Consider the following 18,427-nt stretch of genomic DNA (forward strand, 5'->3'; position numbering starts at 1 on the left):
AAAACATGTGTTTATTTATTCACTTTATATCCCAATATCAGCCTCCCTTTCCTCCTTGTACCCCTTTATGCGAGTCTTCCCCCTAAATCCACCTCCTGTTCTCTGGAAAGTGCCCCTATGGGTGTCACCCACCCACACTAACCTGTCAGTTCCTGCCAAGTAGCTCAGGGACTAGGCACATCCTCCACAATTAGATCAGCCAAGGTGATCCATTTAGGGGGAAGAGATCCACAGGTAGGCAGACAATAGTTTTGGGCAATACCCCTGCTCCAGGTATTGGGGGAACCTGCATGAAGACCAAGCTGCTCATCTACTACATATATGCAGGAGGTATCCAGCCTGTGTTTACTCTTTTGTTGTTGATTCAGTCCTTGGGAGCCCCCAGGGTCCAGGTTAGTTGACTCTGTTGGTCTTCCTGTGGAATCCCTTCCCTCTTCAGATCCTTCAATGCTTCTCCCAATTCTTCCATAAGACTCCCTGAGCTCCATCTAATAGAAGGATGTGAGTCTCTGCATCTCTTCCCGTTGGCTGCTGGGTGGAGCCTCTCAGAGGACAGTTATGTTAGGCTCCTATCTGCAAGCATAACAGAGTATCACTAATTGTGTTAAGGATTTGTTCTTGCCCATGGGATGGGTCTCAATTTAGGGCAGTCTTTGGTTGGCCATTCCCTCAGTCTCTGTTCTTTGTCCCTGTACAAAGATACATTTTGGGTCATGGGTTTTGAGCATGGGTTGCTGTACATATCCCTTAAAGGGGAGTATATCCTGGCTACAGTAAATGGCCTTGTCAGGATTCATATCCCCAGTTGCTAGGAGTCTCAGCTAGAGTCACCTCCATAGACCCTCTTCAGCCTTCTCCTGTCCTAGATCTATGGCTCATACTGGAGATTGCCACCCCTCCACTGCCAAAGGGGGAAATGCTTTTATTTGGAGGAGTGCCATAAAACATCATGTAAACGTCCAATATAGATGTGTGGATATACTAATAATTATTTGTGGCTTATCTGAAATTCAAATGTAACTGAGCATTTTATTTGTCGACCTTACAAGTTGATTGTGCTAACACGTGCAATGTTAATACTGTGCTTGATAATTTGACACAAGCTAAACTAATCTAAGAGGAGAAAGCCTCAGTTGAGAAAATACCTCCATGAGACAGGCTGTAGGCAAGCCGGTAAGACATTTTTGTAATTAGTTATTGCTTGGGCAGGCCCTTCTCATTGTAGATGGGACCACACCTGGGCTGATTGGTGATCCTGGGTTTTGTCAGAAACTTGGCTGAGCAAGTCAGAAGCATGCAGTAAGCAAGCAGTAAACACTGTTCCATGGCATCTACAAGAGCTCCTGCCTCCAGGTTCCTGTTCTGTTTGTGTTCCTGTCCTGACTTCCTTAGACAATGAGCAGTGAATGATATGAAAGAGCAAGCCAAATAAAACTCTCCTCCCCAGCTTGCTGTTTTGGTCACTGTGTTTATTGTGGCAATAGAAATACTAACCTAAGACAATACACCATCCTTTATTTGAAGCAAACACATTTTGTGTATTGGGGAAATTGGGCATTGATACACTTTCCTGAAATGGAATTAATCTAAAAATGTTATAGGCTGTAATAGGTGATGTTTCATTTTGTTTTGAAGTCTTCTGGAAAGTGGTGAGTGGAAAATCACATACTGCTGTAAATACTCAAAGGGGAAAAAGAGGAATATCAAATTCCAGTAGTTGGGTATATTAAGCTAGTGAACCAAATTAATGCATCTTCAGTCATGAAATATACTCTTATAGGTGAAAACTGCTGGGAAACTTCTTATTTAGATATGGTATGTGCTAGAAGCAAGCACTGATTTAATTTTACCTTAAGGAAATGAAAACATTTATTGCATTTTAATTTCATATACATGTGTTGTATTTACATTATTACATTCTTTCTTATCTTTTCCTCAATCTCTCCTATACAGCCCCAACTCCATTTCAAACCTTAGACTTCTTTTGTTTGGATTTTATTGAATATAACATATTCAAACATATCTGTGAGTGAATAAACAAACACAACAGACAAATATGAGTTTGTTTAATGTTGCTTATCCATGTATTTATCTGCTTTTAGGGTTGGCTGTGTAGCACTAGATAACCTAGAAGGGTGCTCAGCCCTGCAGGATACTAATTTCCCTGTCTTGTCAGACATAATTGCTTTTATATCTTCATGTAAGAGTGGAGCCCATGAAAGTTCCCCTTCAACATTTTACATGTGGACTGGTGCTGTTATTTTTCAGATCCTCTTTTTTTTCTATCTCCAGAATTGTCTCCCTTTGTGATTTTTTGTTTCTATTTCCATTTTTAGATTCTGGATGGTTTTGTTCAATCCCTTCACCTATTTGGTTATGTTTTCCTGTAGTTCTTTAAGAGCTTTTTGTGTTTCCTCTTTAAGGGCTTCTACTGGTTTACTTGTGTTCTCCTGTATTTCTCTAAGGGAGTTAATGATGTCCTTCTTAAAGTCCTCTATCAGCATCGTGAGACTGATTTTTAAATCCAAATCTTGCTTTTCTGGTGTGTTGGGGTATACAGGACTTGCTGCTGTGGGAGAACTGGGTTCTGATGATGCCACATAGCCTTGGATTCTGTTGGTAAGGTTCTTGCACTTGCCTTTCATCATCTGGTTATCTCTGGTGTTAGTTGGTCTTGCTGTGTCTGGCTTGAGCTTATCCCTCCTGTGGGCCTGTAAGCCGGTGTCAGCACTCCTAGGAGACCAGCTCTCCCCTGGCAGGATCTGTGTGGAACAGCCCCAGCTCCTGGGTGCAGATGGTGGCTGGAAGGAGCTATGGAAGGTTTTAAACCATCTTATTAAACTTGGATCCTCTGCAAGAGCATCAAATGCTCTTAACCACTGAGCCATCTATCCAGCTCAACACTTTTTTATTTACCTTTTTATTTTTAATTTTTTCAGATATTTTCTTTGTTTACATTCCAAATGTTATCCCCTTTCCAAATTTCCCCTCTGAAAATCCCCTATCCCTTCACCCCTCCCCCTGCTCCCTAACCCACCCACCCACCCCATTCCTGGCCCTGGCATTCCCCTATACTGGGGCATAGAGCCTTCACAGAACCAAGGACCTCTCCTCCCATTGATGACCGACTAGGCCATCCTCTGCTACATATTTTTGTGTTTATCTGCTGCTCAGTAAAGTATTCATCTAAAATTATTTTGAGTTTCTTACATATTTAGGATATAAATACTTTTCTCACATGATTGAGAATATTTCTCCAGTTTGTTATTCTCTTATTTATTATTTTGTGTGCCTGAGTACCAGAGGCTTTCCATGGAGATCTCTGGCCAGGCCTGGTGCAAGGGTTCTGGCGAAGGGAAGTGAGTATGGGCAGCGGTTGGCTGCAGTGATTGGCTCCACTTCCATCCCTGATGTGCCTTCCAGGTTACTCAGTAACTCTGTGCCACACTGCCTTGCACTGAGTCAGGTCAGGCTGGGAAGAATAGAATGAATAGAATAAAAACAATATGTGTATACTCTGTGTGTGTGTGTGTGTGTGTGTGTGTGATTGTGAGGCTATATGTATCATCTGGTCTTCAGTATATGTTGGAACCCTGAACTCCACTGCCAGTGAAGAAATAAACCTGTCAGGGATAGAGAGGACAAGCAGGAAAAGAGCAAAGCCTTCTTCCTTCTTCCTACATTCTTTATGTAGACTGTCACCAGGAGGTAACAGCTCAGATTAAGGATGGATCTTCCCACCTCAAAATATCTAGATTAAATGTGTTGCTGGCTACTTCAAACCATTTAATTAAGAAAATTCTCTGACAAGTTTTCCCAGTAGCTTGGGTTTACTTAATTTTAGACATTGTAAATTTGATAACCAAGAATAGAGAATACAGTCACAACTCCTCTTTTCTTGATGAGATTTGGTTTGGCTTTGGGTTTGCACAGATCACTACACTTAATTTTGTGTATATGTACACACTCTTTCTCTGCTCCCACTTTTGTAATGACACTTGAGCCTTCAAGGTGAGGTTACAGTATACCTGTTCTGGATTGAAAACCTGCAATCTCTTATTCTCTGTACCTTTTCCAATTGTTGATCACTGTGTGTGTGCTTTAGAACTGTGATAGGTGTTTTGTAGCATCTCATTGTGATTGTGATTATATTTCCTTAATAGGAAATATATGGTCTCTAGCCTATCAAGCCATAGTTAATGGTGCCAGATGCAGGTTTCATTCTGTGGAATGGGACTTAAATCCAATCAGAAAATGGCTGGTTATTCTCATGCAACTATGGAACCTGTGAGCATTTCTTTCTGTCATTATTGCAGCTTGAAAGGTGCACAGCTGGGTATAATAGATAATTACTTTCATTCTCCAGTAGCTTGCATAGGATCTACCATTACTAGGAAAGCTAATTAAAGGGCTAAAGCTTCGAAATCCACACAAGCTTAATTTCACCATGTTCTGTGACTCAAACATGTAGTGCCTTCAACAAAGGGATCTAACCATCATGTTCAAAAATCTAGAGGTTAACCAAAAACATGGTTTAGGGGGTCTTTGGAAACTCACTGTCCAACTATTTCAAAAGGAGTTATTCATACCTGGCACTGGCTTTATTATTTGTTAGCCTCTGGTGTGTAATAGGGGATTATTTGACCTGTCCTCTTATAATATAACTTTGTATTTAACCCAGCCTTGTGTATCTGTCTGTCTCTCTCTTTCTCTCCCTCCCCTTTCACTCCCACTCACCCTCTCTCTCTCTGTATGTACTCCTGTGTTCGGGTTGACTTTTGTCTGTTCATTCATATGTGGAGCCAGAAATCAATATCCTGCATCTTACTCTCTGACTCTCCACCTTACTTTATTGATATATAATCTCTGACTGAGCCTAAACAACCAACAACCTGTTTCAGCTAGACTTGCTGGCCAACAAGGCCTCTAAAATCATCTGTTTATCCCTCATCCAGTGGGGGGGGGGGAATCAAAGAGTTTATTATCAGGCTTGACCTTTGTAGGGATTTTGGAATCTGAACTCATATCCTCTAGTTTGTGCAGCAATATTTTTACTCATTGAGCCATCTCCCCAAACTGAATTTTGTCTCTGTCTTTCATCACCTCTCTGTTTTGAGATCTTTATAATAAGTCTTAGAATTGTGTTAGGCTTTATCCTTTGACCTTTTTCAAAATTAAATTGGTTTTTGTATTTATTTTGATCTTTCATGAAATTTTAAAGTTTCTTGTTTAAGTCTATAAAAAAAATACTCTTACCTCAAATACATATACATACATATACAAATACATATACATTTGGAATATATTAAGTTTATTGATCAGTTAGTGGAGATTTGCCTTATTAATTACATAAGATCTTTTAGTATTGCTCTCCATTTCATTATAAATGTTCAATAAGAATATGCCCTCATTTGAGCCTCAGCCTCGGTCTCAATCTTGATCTATGGCTGCAGTCAATACAGCAACTCGCAACTTGATGCCATGATGATGCCATTACCAGCCATCCTCCTTTACTTTTATAAGAAATTTAAAGCATATACAATCCATATTTAAAATGAACTTTCTTATAATCAAAATATATTTCAATCTTAATATTACATCTAATGCATAAAATTTTAATTAATATTCTAAACTAAGTATTCCAAGTATATTTAGTGTAATTGTTTATTTGGGTCTATTGATATCTACCAATTTGCAAATGGAACTAATGAAGTTTGTTTCATATATGGTGTTTTATTTATTTCCTCCTATTCTCCATTTTATGTTACTTATTCTTGTGATTCCATTTTACCTCTACTCCTGGGACAGTATCCATGCCTGTAAAATTTTCAGTGTTTAACCATAGAATTTAGCTATCTACCCTTAAATAAAATACATTAAAGGTTTTTCTACTGGGATGAAAATTAGCTATCAATATTTTATTTTAAGATTGGGTCTCGCTATGTAGTTATAATGTGTCCATGACTTATATCATCCTATGTCTCCCTAGTATTTAACCATCAAACATTCTAGGAACCACCATTCCATTCTTTCCTATAAAAGCAATGCCTTTACATTCTATGTGTGAATGAGATAGTACCAGTATTTGTCATTTTCTATGCCTGGGGTATTTAACCTAATATGATATCCTCCAGATTCATCCATGTTGTCTCAAATAACAAAAGGAGATAGTATTTATTTGCACTAATGTGGGTAAATACTAAGTTTTGAGAATTTTAATAAAAATGGACATTGTTTTTTAAGCATCTTTCTTTTTTTCTTTTCTTTTCTTTTCTTTTCTTTTCTTTTCTTTTCTTTTCTTTTCTTTTCTTTTCTTTTCTTTCTTTCTTTCTTTCTTTTTTTTTTTTTTGAGACAGGGTTTCTCTGTATAGCCCTGGCTGTCCTGGAACTCACTTTGTAGACCAGGCTGGCCTCGAACTCAGAAATCCGCCTGTCTCTGCCTCCCAAGTGCTGGGATTAAAGGCATGTGCCACTTCAAAGCATCTTTCTAATTATTGTGAATAGTATTACAAAAATAAGATGGAGGAAGATAGACATTCCTTGAAACAATGATTTTACTTCCTTTGACTACACGCTCAGTAACAAGATTGCTAGAAAGTTTTTAGTATTTTGAGAACTCTCCTTATTGTTTTGCATTATACCCCCATAACAGTGTTTAAGGGTTACTGGTTCCCAACATACTTACCAGCACTTATTATCTTTTGCGTTTTGGATTATGGCCATTCAAACAGGGATAAAAAGATATTGTGCTATGGTTTTGAATCACATTTCCATGGTGATTAGTAATGTATGTTACTGTTTTAGATACCAGCTGGCCTTGACATGTCTTCTTTTTAAAACCGATTAATTTATTTATTTATAAAAAATTTTATTCACTTTACATCCTGATTGCTGTCCCCATGTCTCTCTCCTCCAAGGCTGTTTCCCTTTCTACTTTGAGAGTCTGGAATTCCCATAGGTATCCCCTTACTCTGGCACAGCAAGTGTCTGCAGGCCTAGGCACATCCTTTTCCACTGAGGCTAGACAAGGCAGTCCAGTTAGGAAAACATAATACACATACAGGCAACAGCTTTAGGGATAGCCCCCAGGTGTTGGGGAACCCACATGAAGACCAAGCTGCGCATCTGCTACATATGTGTGCCGGGAGAGTCCTAGGTGCAATCCATGCATGCTCTTTCGTTGGTGGTTCAGTCTCTTAAATCCTCCTGGAGTCCACGTTAGTTGACACCTTTGGTCTTCCTGAGAAGTTCTATACCCTTCAGGTCCTTCAATCTGTCCTCCAACTCTTCCCTAAGAGTCTCCAAACTTCATCCAATGTTTGGCTGAGGGTCTCTGCATCTTTTTAAATCAGCTGCTGAGTAAAGCCTTTCAGAGGACAGTTATGCAAGGCTCCTGTTTGCAAGCATTCCATAGCATCATTGATTGTGTCAGGAATGTTTGTGTAGAGAAATAAATAGGATTTATTTACATTCTTCTACATGTAGACATCCAGTTAAGCCAGCACCATTTGTTAAAGATGTTTTCTTTTTTTCTATTGAATGGTTTTGGCTTCTTTGTCAAAAATCAAGTGTCTATAGGTCTGTGGGTTTATTTCTTGGTCTTCAATTCTATTCCATTGATCAACCTGTCTGTTTGATATCAACACAATGCATTTAGTGCTATAAACTTTCCTCTTAGCACTACATTGTGTCCGATAAATTTAGGTATGCTGTGCCTTATTTTTATTGAATTCTAGAAAGTCTTTAATTTCTTTATTTTCCATGAGTGACTAGGCTTTCTGTTGTTTTTATTGTTTTTTTTTTAAAAGATTTATTTATTTATTTATTATATGTAAGTACACTGTAGCTGTCCTCAGATACTCCAGAAGAGGGCGCCAGATCTCGTTACGGATGGTTGTGAACCACCATGTGGTTGCTGGGATTTGAACTCTGGACCTTCAGAAGAGCAGTCGGGTGCTCTTACCCACTGAGCCATCTCACCAGCCCTTTATTGTTGTTTTGTGTCCAATTATATGGTCAGTTTTGGACAAGGTTTTGTGAATTGCAGAGAAGAAGATGTATTTTGTTGTTGTTTTGGGGGTGCAATACTTTGTATATATTTATTAAACCTATTAGGTTCATGACTTTCTTAGTTTCATTGTGTCTCTCTTTAGTTTCTGTTTCAATGACATGCCCATGGTGAGAGTTGGGTGCAGGTCTCCCACTGTTATTGTGAGGGGTTCATGTGTGTTTTGAGATTTAGTAAAGTTTCCTTTATGAACGTGGGTACCCTTGCATTTGGGACATCGATGTTCAAAATTGAGGCTTCATCTTGGTGCATTTTTCTTTGGTAAGTATAAAGTATTCTTCCCCATCTCTTTTGATACTTTTGGTAAAAAGTCTACTTTATTGGGTATTAGAGTAGCTACAGTAGCTTGTTTCTTGGAATCATTTGCTTGGAAGAGTTTTTTCAAGCCCTTTATGCTGAGGTAGTGTCCATCTTTGTTGCTGAAATGTGTTTATTGTAAGCAGCAGATATTGGATCCTATTTATGTATCCAGTCTGTTATTTTTGTGGTTGGATGTGGTATTATGTGAGTGTGATTCTCTTCTTCTGAGTTTGTTGTGACATAATTAACTTATTGTGTTTTCTTGATTGTGGTTACCCTCCTTGTATTGGAGCTTTGCTTGTAGTATCCTCTGAAAGGGTAGATTAGTAGAAAGATAATGTTTAAATTAGTTTTATTTCATGGAACATATTGGTTTCTCCATCTATGCTGATTGAGAATTTTGCTGGGTATAGTTGTGTGGGCTAGTATATAGAGTCTGGAAGACAGCTGTCCAGAATCTTCTGGTTTTTAGAGTTTCTGTTGAGAAGTCAGGTGCAATTATGATAGTTTTGCCTTTATATGTTACTTGGACTTTTCCTTACAGCTTTAATATTCTTATTCATTCTGTACATTTAGTGTTCCGATTATTATTTGGTGGGAGGCTTTTCTTTTCTGGTCCAATCTACTTGGTGTTTTGTAGACTTTTTGTACATTTTCTACATAAATGGTCACCTCTTTCTTTAGGTTAGGAAAGTTTTCTTCTATGATTTTTGTGAAGAAGATGTTTTCTGGTTCATTGAACAGAGAATCTTCACCTTTTCCATTCCTATTATTCTTATGTTTGGTCTTTTCATTGTGTCCCAAATTTTCTGGATTTTTTGGGTTTGGAAATTTTTACCCTTGACACTTTCTTTGACTTGTATATTAATATCTTCTATGGTATCTTCTATGCCTGAGATTCTCTTTTATAACTCTTGTATTTTGTTGATAGTGCTTCTGTCTATAGTTTCTGTTCTCTTTCCTAGGTTTTCCATCACCAGGTTTTATTATTGTTTCTCTTTCCATTTTTAGGTCTGGGGACTTTTTGTCCATTTCATTCACCTGTTGGATTGTATTTTCCAGTATTTCTTTAAGGATATTTTTCTTTTAATTTTATTTTGGTTTCCTCTTTAACGGTTCTACCCGTTTGACTGTGGGTCCCTGTATTTGTTTGAGGGAATTATTTATATACTTTTTAAAGGTTTTTATCATCTTCATGGGGTTGGATTGCAGATCAGATTCTTGCTTTCCATGTCTGTTAGTTTCTCTGGGACTTGCTGTAGTAAAAAAGTTGGGTACTGATTGTGACAAATGGCATTGACTTCTGTTGATTATGTTCTTGTGTTTGCCTTTCAAATTCTGGTTGTCTCTGGTGGTATTTGGCCTTGGTGTCCTGGATTGGAGCAGGCCTCACAGGGCATGGGAAATTCTGTGTCTCTGGTTAGAGCAGGCCTTCTGGAAGGCAGGCAAATCTGGGTTGGTGGCAGTGCCAACCTGCCCTAAATGCAGTTGAAGGTACAGACCAGAAGAGAGATAGGGGTCCAGCAGGGCAGGAGAGATCCCATATATGCTGAGCTCTGCAGGATCACAGCTGGTGTATGGGTTGGGACAGGGGTCTCAAACTTGGTTAGGAAAATCCTCCTCATGTTTGCCCTCTTCTTCTTCTTTTTTTATTTTATTTTATTTTTTTCTTCCTTTTTTTAAAAATATATTTTATTACGTATTTTCCTCAATTACATTTCCAATGCTATCCCAAAAGTCCCCCATACCCTCCCCCCTCTCCCCCATTCCATTGGTCTACTTGTCTGTCACTGTACCAGTACCATGCAGTTTTTATCACAATTGCTCTGTAGTAAAGCTTTAGGTCAGGCATGGTGATTCCACCAGAGGTTCTTTTATCCTTGAGAAGAGTTTTTGCTATCCTAGGTTTTTTTGTTATTCCAGATGAATTTGCAGATTGCTCTTTCTAATTCGTTGAAGAATTGAGTTGGAATTTTGATGGGGATTAACCTACGGATAATAGGAGTTGATGAGACAGAAGATTTTCAACTTAAAGGGCCAGCAAATATCTTCAAAAAAATTTTAGAAAACTTCCCAAACCTAAAGAAAGAGATGCCCATGATCATACAAGAAGCCTACAGAACTCCAAATAGACTGGACCAGAAAAGAAATTCCTCCCGACACATAATAATCAGAACAACAAATGCACTAAATAAAGATAGAATATTAAAAGCAGCAAGGGAGAAAGGTCAAGTAACATATAAAGGCAGGCCTATCAGAATTACACCAGACTGTTTGCCCTCTTCTTACTGAACTATGAATCCCATGACGAATCATCTTATAGTATTCCACTAACTTATCTTTTGCAGTATTTTTAAAGATTGTTTTATTTTTTTAATTTAATTTTATTAGTTTTTTTAACTTGTTCTCTTTTCATTCCCTGTGTTCAATCCAATAGATGACTGTAAGCATCCACTTCTGTATTTGCCAGGCACTGGCATAGCCTCATGACAGAGCTATGCCAGGGTCCTTTCAGCAAAATCTTGCTGGCATGTGCAATAGTGTCTGGGTTTGGTGGTAGTTTATGAGATGGATCCCTGGGTGGGGCAGTCTCTGGATGGTTCTTCCTTCTGTCTCAGCTCTGAACTTTGTCTCTGTAACTCCTTCCATGGGTCTTTTGATCCCCATTCTAAGAAGGAGTGGCATATTTACACTTTGGTCTTCCTTCTTCTTGAGTTTCATGTGTTTTGCAAATTGTATCTTGGGTTTTCTAAGTTTCTGGATTAATATTCCCTTATCAGTGAGTGCATATCATGTTTGTTCTTTTTTGATTGGGTTGCCTCACTCAGGATGATATCCTCCAGATCCATCCATTTGCCTAAGAATATCATAAATTTATTCTTTTTAATAGCTGAGTAGTACTCCATTGTCCAAATGTACCACATTTTCTGTATCCATTCCTCTGTTGAGGGACATCTGGGTTAGTCCAGCTTCTGGCTATTATAAATAAGACTGCAATGAACATAGTGGATCATGTGCCCTTATTATAAGTTGGAATATCTTCTGGGTATAAGCCCAGGAGAGGTATTACTGGATCTTCCAATAGTACTGTGTCCAATTTTCTAAAGAACCACCAGACTGATTTTCAGAGTGGTTGTACCAGCTTTCAATCCCAACAACAATGGAGTGTTCCTCTTTTACCATATCCTCGCCAGCATCTGCTGTCACCTGACTTTTAATCTTAGCTATTCTGACTGGTGTGAGGTGGGATGTCAGGGTTGTTTTGATTTGCACTTCTCTGATAATTAAGGATGTTGAACATTTTTTTCAGGTACTTCTCAGCCATTCAGTATTCCTCAGTAGAGAATTCTTTGTTTAGCTCTGTACCCCAGTTTTTAATTGGGTTATTTGATTTTCCACAAATCAGCTTCTTGAGTTCTTTGTATATATTGGATATTAGTCCCCTATCAGATTTAGGATTGGGAAAAAAAACCTTTCCCAATCTGTTGGTGGCCTTTTTGTCTTATTGACAGTGTCTTTTGCCTTACAGAAGCTTTGCAAATTTATGAGATCACATTTGTCAATTCTCGATCTTTACAGCACAAGTCATTGCTGTTCTATTCAGGAATATTTCCCCTGTGCCCATATCTTTGAGGTTTTCCCCCACTTTCTCCTCTTTAAGTTTTAGTGTCTCTGGTTTTATGTGGAGTTCCTTGATTCACATAGATTTGAGCTTTGTACAAGGAGATAAGAATGGATCAATTCGAATTCTTGTACATGATGACTGCCAGTTAAACGAGCACCATTTGTGGAAAATGCTGTCTTTTTTCCACTGGATGGTTTTAGCTCCTTTGTCAAAGATCAAGTGACCATATAGGTGTGTGGGTTCATTTCTGAGTCTTCAATTCTATTCCGTTTATCTACCTGTCTGTAGCTGTACCAGTACCATGCAGTTTTTATCACAGTTGCTTTGTAGTACAGCTTGAAGTCAGGCATGGTGATTCCGCCAGAGGATCCTTTGTTGATGAGAATAGTTTTTGCTATCCTAGGTCTTTTTCTTACTCCAAATGAATTTTCTTTTCTTTTCTTTTCTTTTCTTTTCTTTTCTTTTCTTTTCTTTTCTTTTCTTTTCTTTTCTTTTCTTTTCTTTCTTTTTTTTTGTGTGTGTGAGTTAATTTTTTTTTCAGATGAATTTTCAAATTGCCACTTCTAACTCTGTGAAGAATCAAGTTGGAATTTTGATGGGGATTGCAATGAATCTGAAGATTGCTTTTGGCAAGATAATAATTTTGACTATATTAATCGGACTAATCCATGAGCATGGGAGATATTTCCATTTTCTGAAGTCTTCTTCAATTTGTTTGTTTCTGAGACTGAAGTTCTTATCAAACAGATCTTTTACTTCCTTAGAGTCACATCAAGGTTTTTTATATTATTTGTGATTATTGTGAAGGATGTTGTTTCCCTAATTTCTTTCTCAGCCTGTTTATCCTTTGTGTAGAGGAAGGCCACTGATTTGTTTGAGATAATTTTATATCAAGCTATTTCACTGGAGTTGTTTATCAGATTTAGGAGTTCTCTGGTGGAATTTTTAGGGTCACTTATATATACTATCATGCCATTGGCAAATAGTGATATTTTTATGTCTTCCTTTCCAATTTGTATCCCCTTGAACTCCTTTTTTTGTCTAATTGCTCTGGCTAGAACATCAAGTACTATATTGAATAGGTATGGAGAAAGTGGGCAGCCTTGTCTACTCCCTGATTTTAGTGGGATTGCTTCAAGTTTCTCTACATTTATTTTGATGTTGGCTACTGGTTTGCTGTATATTGCTTTTATTATATTTAGGTATGGGCCTTGAATTACTGATCTTTCCAAGACTTTTATCATGAAGGGGTGTTGGATTTTGTCAAGTGCTTTCTCAGCATCTAATGAGATGATCATGTAGGCTTTGTCTTTGAGTCTGTATAACAGTGGATTACGTTGATGGATTTCCATATATTAAATCATCCCTGCATCCCTGGGATGAAGCCTACTTGATCATGATGGATGATCATTTTGATGTGTTTTTGGATTCCCTTTGGAAGGATTTTATTGAGTATTTTTGCATCGATATTCACAAGGGAAATTGGTCTGAAATTCTCTTTCTTTGTTGGGTCTTTATGTGGTTTAGGTATCAGAGTAATTGTGGCTCCATAGAATGAATTGGGTAGAGTACCTTCTGTTTCTATTTTGTGGAATAATTTGAGAAGAATTGGAATTAGGACTTCTTTGAAGGTCTGATAGAACTCTGCACTAAACCCATCTGGTCCTGGGCTTTTTTTGATTGGGAGACTATTAATGACCGCTTCTATTTCTTTAGGGAAAATGAGACTGTTTAGCTCGTTAATCTGATCCTGATTTAACTTTGGTACCTGGTATCTGTCTAGGAAATTGCCCATTTTGTCAAGATATTCTAGTTTTGTTGAGTATAGCCCTTTGTAGTAGGATCTGATGATGTTTTGGATTTCCTCAGGTTCTGTTGTTATGTCTCCATTTTCATTTCTGATTCTGTTAATTAGGATACTGTCCCTGTGCCCTCTAGTTAATCTGGCTAAGGATCTATCTATCTTGTTGATCTTTTCAAAGAATCAGTTCCTGGTTTGGTTGATTCTTTGTATAGTTCTTTTTGTTTCCACTTGGTTGATTTCAACTCTAAATTTGATTATGTCCTGACTTCTACTCCTCTTGGGTGAATTTGCTTCCTTTTGTTCTAGAGCTTTTAGGTGCTCTGTCAAGCTGATAGTGTATGCTCTCTCCTTTCTTTTTGGTGGCACTCAGAGCTATGAGTTTTGCACTTAGAAATGCATTCATTGTGTCGCATAAGTTTGGGTATGTTGTGGCTTCATTTTCATTAAACTCTAAAATGTCTTTAATTTCTTTTTTATTTCTTCCTTGACCAAGGTATTATTGAGTAGATTGTTGTTCAGCTACCACGTCAATGTTGGGTTTCTATTATTTATGTTGTTATTGAGGATCAGCCTTAGTCTGTTGTGATCTAATATGCATGGGATAATTTCAATATTTTTCTATCTTTTGAGGCCTATTTTGTGACCAATTAATTATATGGAGTTTAATTTTGGAGTTTTGGAGAAGGTACCATGAGGTTCTGAGAAGAAGATCTATCCTTTTGTTTTAGTGTAAAATGTTCTGTAGATATTTGTTAAGTCCATTTCTTTCATAACTTCTGTTAGTTTCACTGTGTCTCTGTCTAGTTTCTGTTTCCAGGATCTGTTCATTGATGAGAGTGGGGTGTTGAAGTCTCCCACTGTTATTGTGTGAGGTGCAATGTGTGCTTTGAGCTTTACTAGAGTTTCCTTAATGAATGTGGATGTCCTTGCCTTTGGAGCATAGATATTCAGAATTGAGAGTTCATCTTGGAACTTTATCTTTGATAAAAGCCTGCCTTTATATGTTACTTGACATTTTTCCCTTACAGCTTTTAATATTCTATTTAATATTCCACCTTTGATGAGTATGAAGTGCCCCCCTTGTCTTTTTTGATAACTTTGGGTTGGAAGTCGATTTTATTCTATATTAAAATAGCTACTCCAGCTTGTTTCTTCAGACCATTTCCTTGGAAAATTGTTTTCCAGTTTTTACTCTGAGGTAGTGTCTGTCTTTTTCCATGAGGTGGGTTCCCTGTATTCAGAAAACGTTTGGTCATGTTTATGTAGCTAGTCTGGTAGACTATGTCTTTTAATTGAGGAAGTGAGTCCATTGATATTAAGAGATATTAAGGAAAAGTTATTGTTGCTTCCTGTTACTTTTGTTGTTAGAGTTGGCATTCTGTTCTTGTGGCTATCTCCTTGTAGGTTTGTTGAAGGATTACTTTCTTGCTTTTTCTGGGGCATAATTTCCCTCCTTGTGATGGAGTTTTCCATTTATTATCCTTTGAAGGGCTGGATTCATGGAAAGATATTGTGTGAATTTGGTTTTGTCATGGAATACTTTGGTTTCTCTATTTATGGTAATTGAGAGTTTTGCTGGGTATAGTAGCCTCGGCTGGCATTTGTGTTCTCTTAGGGTCTGTATATATCTTTCCAGGATCTTATGGCTTTCATAGTCCCTGGTGAGAAGTCTGGTGTAATTCTAATAGGACTGCCTTTATATGTTACTTGACCTTTTTCCCTTACTGCTTTTAATATTCTATCTTTATTTGGTGCACTTGTTCTGATTATTATGTGTCTGGAGGAATTTCTTTTCTGGTCCAAACTATTTTGAGTTCTGTAGGCTTCTTTTATGCTCATGGGCATCTCTTTCTTTGGGTTAGGGAACTTTCCTTCTATAATTTTGTTGAAGATATTTGCTGGCCCTTTAAGTTGAAAATCTTCATTCTCATATCTACCTATAATCCTTAGATTTGGTCTTCTCATTGTGTCCTGGATTTCCTGGATCTTTTTGGGTTTTGCATTTTCTTTGATTGTTGTGTCTATGTTTTCTATGGAATCTTCTGCACTTGAGATTTTTCTCTTCCATCTCTTGTATTCTCTTGCTGATGCTCGTATCTATGGTTCCAAATTTCTTTCCTAGGATTTCTATCTCCAGAATTCTCTCCCTTTGGGTTTTATTTATTGTTTCTATTTCCATTTTTAGATCTTGGATGGTTTTGTTCAATTCCATCATCTGTTTGGTTGTGTTTTCCTGTAATCCTTTAAGGGATTTCTGTGTTTCCTCTTTAAGGTCTTCTACATGTTTAGCAGTGTTCTCCTGTATTTCTTTAAGTGAGTTATTAATGCCCTTCTTAAAATCCTCTACCAGCATCATGAGATATTATTTTAAATCTGAATCTTACTTTTCAGGTGTGTTGGGGTATCCAGGACTCACTGTGGTGGGTATTTTGGGTTCTGATGATGCTGAGTGGCCTTGATTTCTGTTAGTAAGATTCTTATGTTTGCCTTTTGCCATCTGGTAATCTCTGGTGTTAGATGTTCTAGCTGTCTCTGGCTGTCGCCTGTTCCTCCTGTGACTCTGTTAGCCTCTGTCAGCCCTCCTGGGAGTCCAACTCTCTCCTGAGTCCCATTGGTTAGAGCACTCCCTGCAGGCAAGCTCTCCTGTTGCAGGGAAGATGCACAGAGGTCTGGAGCTCAGATCTGCCTCCTGAAGATGAAGACACGAAGGGACCCTGACCAAGAACCTCTGTTGCTTCTATGGCCGAAGCACTCTCCTGACTGTACTGGTCTCTGAAAGACCAGGGTACAAGATGGTGCTCTCACCTGAGTCCTGGAGTTAAAACCCTCTCTGAAGGCCGACTCTCCTCAGTGATCCTAAGATCCTGGGTGTGCTAGGGTGCCTGCAGGGTGGAGAGTCCTCTGGGGGCTGTGGGACCATCTGACTAGTTCATGCCCAAGATGCCCTGGGGCTGATGATGTCTGGAAAGAACCCCAGCCACTGGTCAGGTGGGTTTCCTGTGTCCCTGTTCCTGCTCACACAGGCCACTCCTGGTTGTTTTGGAACAGATGTTGCATTCCACTCACCAGTGATCCTAAGATCCTGGGTGTGGGAGGGCACCTGTGGTGTGGAAAGTGGACCATCCACTGAGTTTGAGCCCAAGGTGGCATGGGGCTGGCACTGACCAAAACACATGTTTTCTCCTTATGATCTGTTTTTATTGGTTTGGTATCAGGATAACACTGGCTGGTAGAATGTGTTTAGAAGTAACCCCTCTACTTCAGTTTTGGGGACTAGTTTGGTGAGAGTTGCTGTTAACTCCTCCTTACCCGTTTTGTCAAATTCAGCATTGCCACAGCCACAGGTCCTGTGCATTTCTCTGACAGGTATTCTAAAATAATATTATACCCCTTAACAAAGGGGTTATGAATTTCTTTCCTTGCCATAGTTATAAGAGAGAAATTATCATCTAAACTTATTAGCATCAAAAACATTGTTACAGTAGTAAAATAATTTCATGCTTATATATTATTTTACCTGAAAAAATGTTTGCAGAAAAATGTGTGAAATTTGACACATTCGTATAGTCAAAATGATTTTAAAAGAGTAATGTTCACATGGCTTCCAGTTTCACCAACATGACATATAAAAAGTTATTTATCTTTTATTTTTAGACATTGCAGCTGTAGAACAGTGGATGATAAAGATCACAATGCATGAAGGATTAAACATTTATGATACTGAGGGGACCTTATTGGATCTTGTCCGAGGTAAATATCAACATATAAGGTAGAATGTCATTCACATACTCTTTTAACACACTTTGATGATTAACTCATAGTGCCAAGTCCCAGAGGCCAGGACCATTGCTTTTATATCTAATTTATAATGTATATTTGAAAATATATTCAAATTATAAATATATTTGAATCTCTGGGATGAATTTTATTTGAATAATATTTTACTGTGCTAGTGGTCTGTTTTCTAGTACTTTAAAAAAAGGTATTTATTATTATTTTCTGTGTGTGATTGTGTTGTGTACATATATGCAAGTGTACCATGTAGGGAGCTCAAACCAAAGAGGTTTTTGTTCTGGGGGCCAGCCTTGGCAGGCCTGCTTTCTTCTTCTCGGTTCCTCTAGAGGCAGCAGAGGGAGGAGAGTTTCAACAGGAGTAAGACTTTGTCTTATAAGATATGAGGATAAGACTTTGACTTATGAGATATTTAGGGTTGCTGTATAATAATAAAAAATTTACTTATCTAAGTCTAAGTTGCTTTGCTACTATAGCTATCTTCTGTGTTCCTCTCTGTTTCTCTAAGGCCAGAAACTACAGTCTCTGGCATTTAGCACCTCATCCTCAAACAGCAAGAGATAAAGTAGCCTTTGTTCTAACTGCAGGAATGGCACAGCTCTAACTTTCAGCCTGCTGCTGAAGTTGCAGGAAGGAAAGGGGACACTTTGAAAAGCGATTTTAGTGTATATTTCTAAGTTGTCAAATGTTTCCTATAAACGTTCTCTAATAAAAAAAAGGGCAAGCTAATTCTCTTTGTCTTTAGCACTTATACATCTTTCATAATACATGATCACCTGGTAAAAAGTTCCTCACAAGTTTACACATAAATTCAATCATAAATCAAATAAGGAATTTA

At 38.1% G+C, this 18,427-nt stretch overlaps 1 protein-coding gene across 2 annotated transcripts in view; it reads left to right on the top strand.

The window, feature by feature from the left end:
• Catsperb (catsper channel auxiliary subunit beta) overlaps positions 1–18,427 on the top strand; it is a 190,790-nt gene that overhangs the window by 15,973 nt on the left and 156,390 nt on the right. For both annotated transcript variants that reach the window (XM_085830158.1, XM_085830159.1), the window contains exon 6: positions 17,452–17,547. In XM_085830158.1, coding sequence (XP_085686284.1) covers positions 17,452–17,547 — 96 coding nt within the window. The remainder of the gene's footprint in view (positions 1–17,451; positions 17,548–18,427) is intronic.

Source organism: Mus caroli, unplaced genomic scaffold (genome assembly GCF_978045245.1).
Source record: "Mus caroli unplaced genomic scaffold, Mus_caroli_1 scaffold_14, whole genome shotgun sequence".
Classification (NCBI taxonomy): Eukaryota; Metazoa; Chordata; class Mammalia; order Rodentia; family Muridae; genus Mus; species Mus caroli.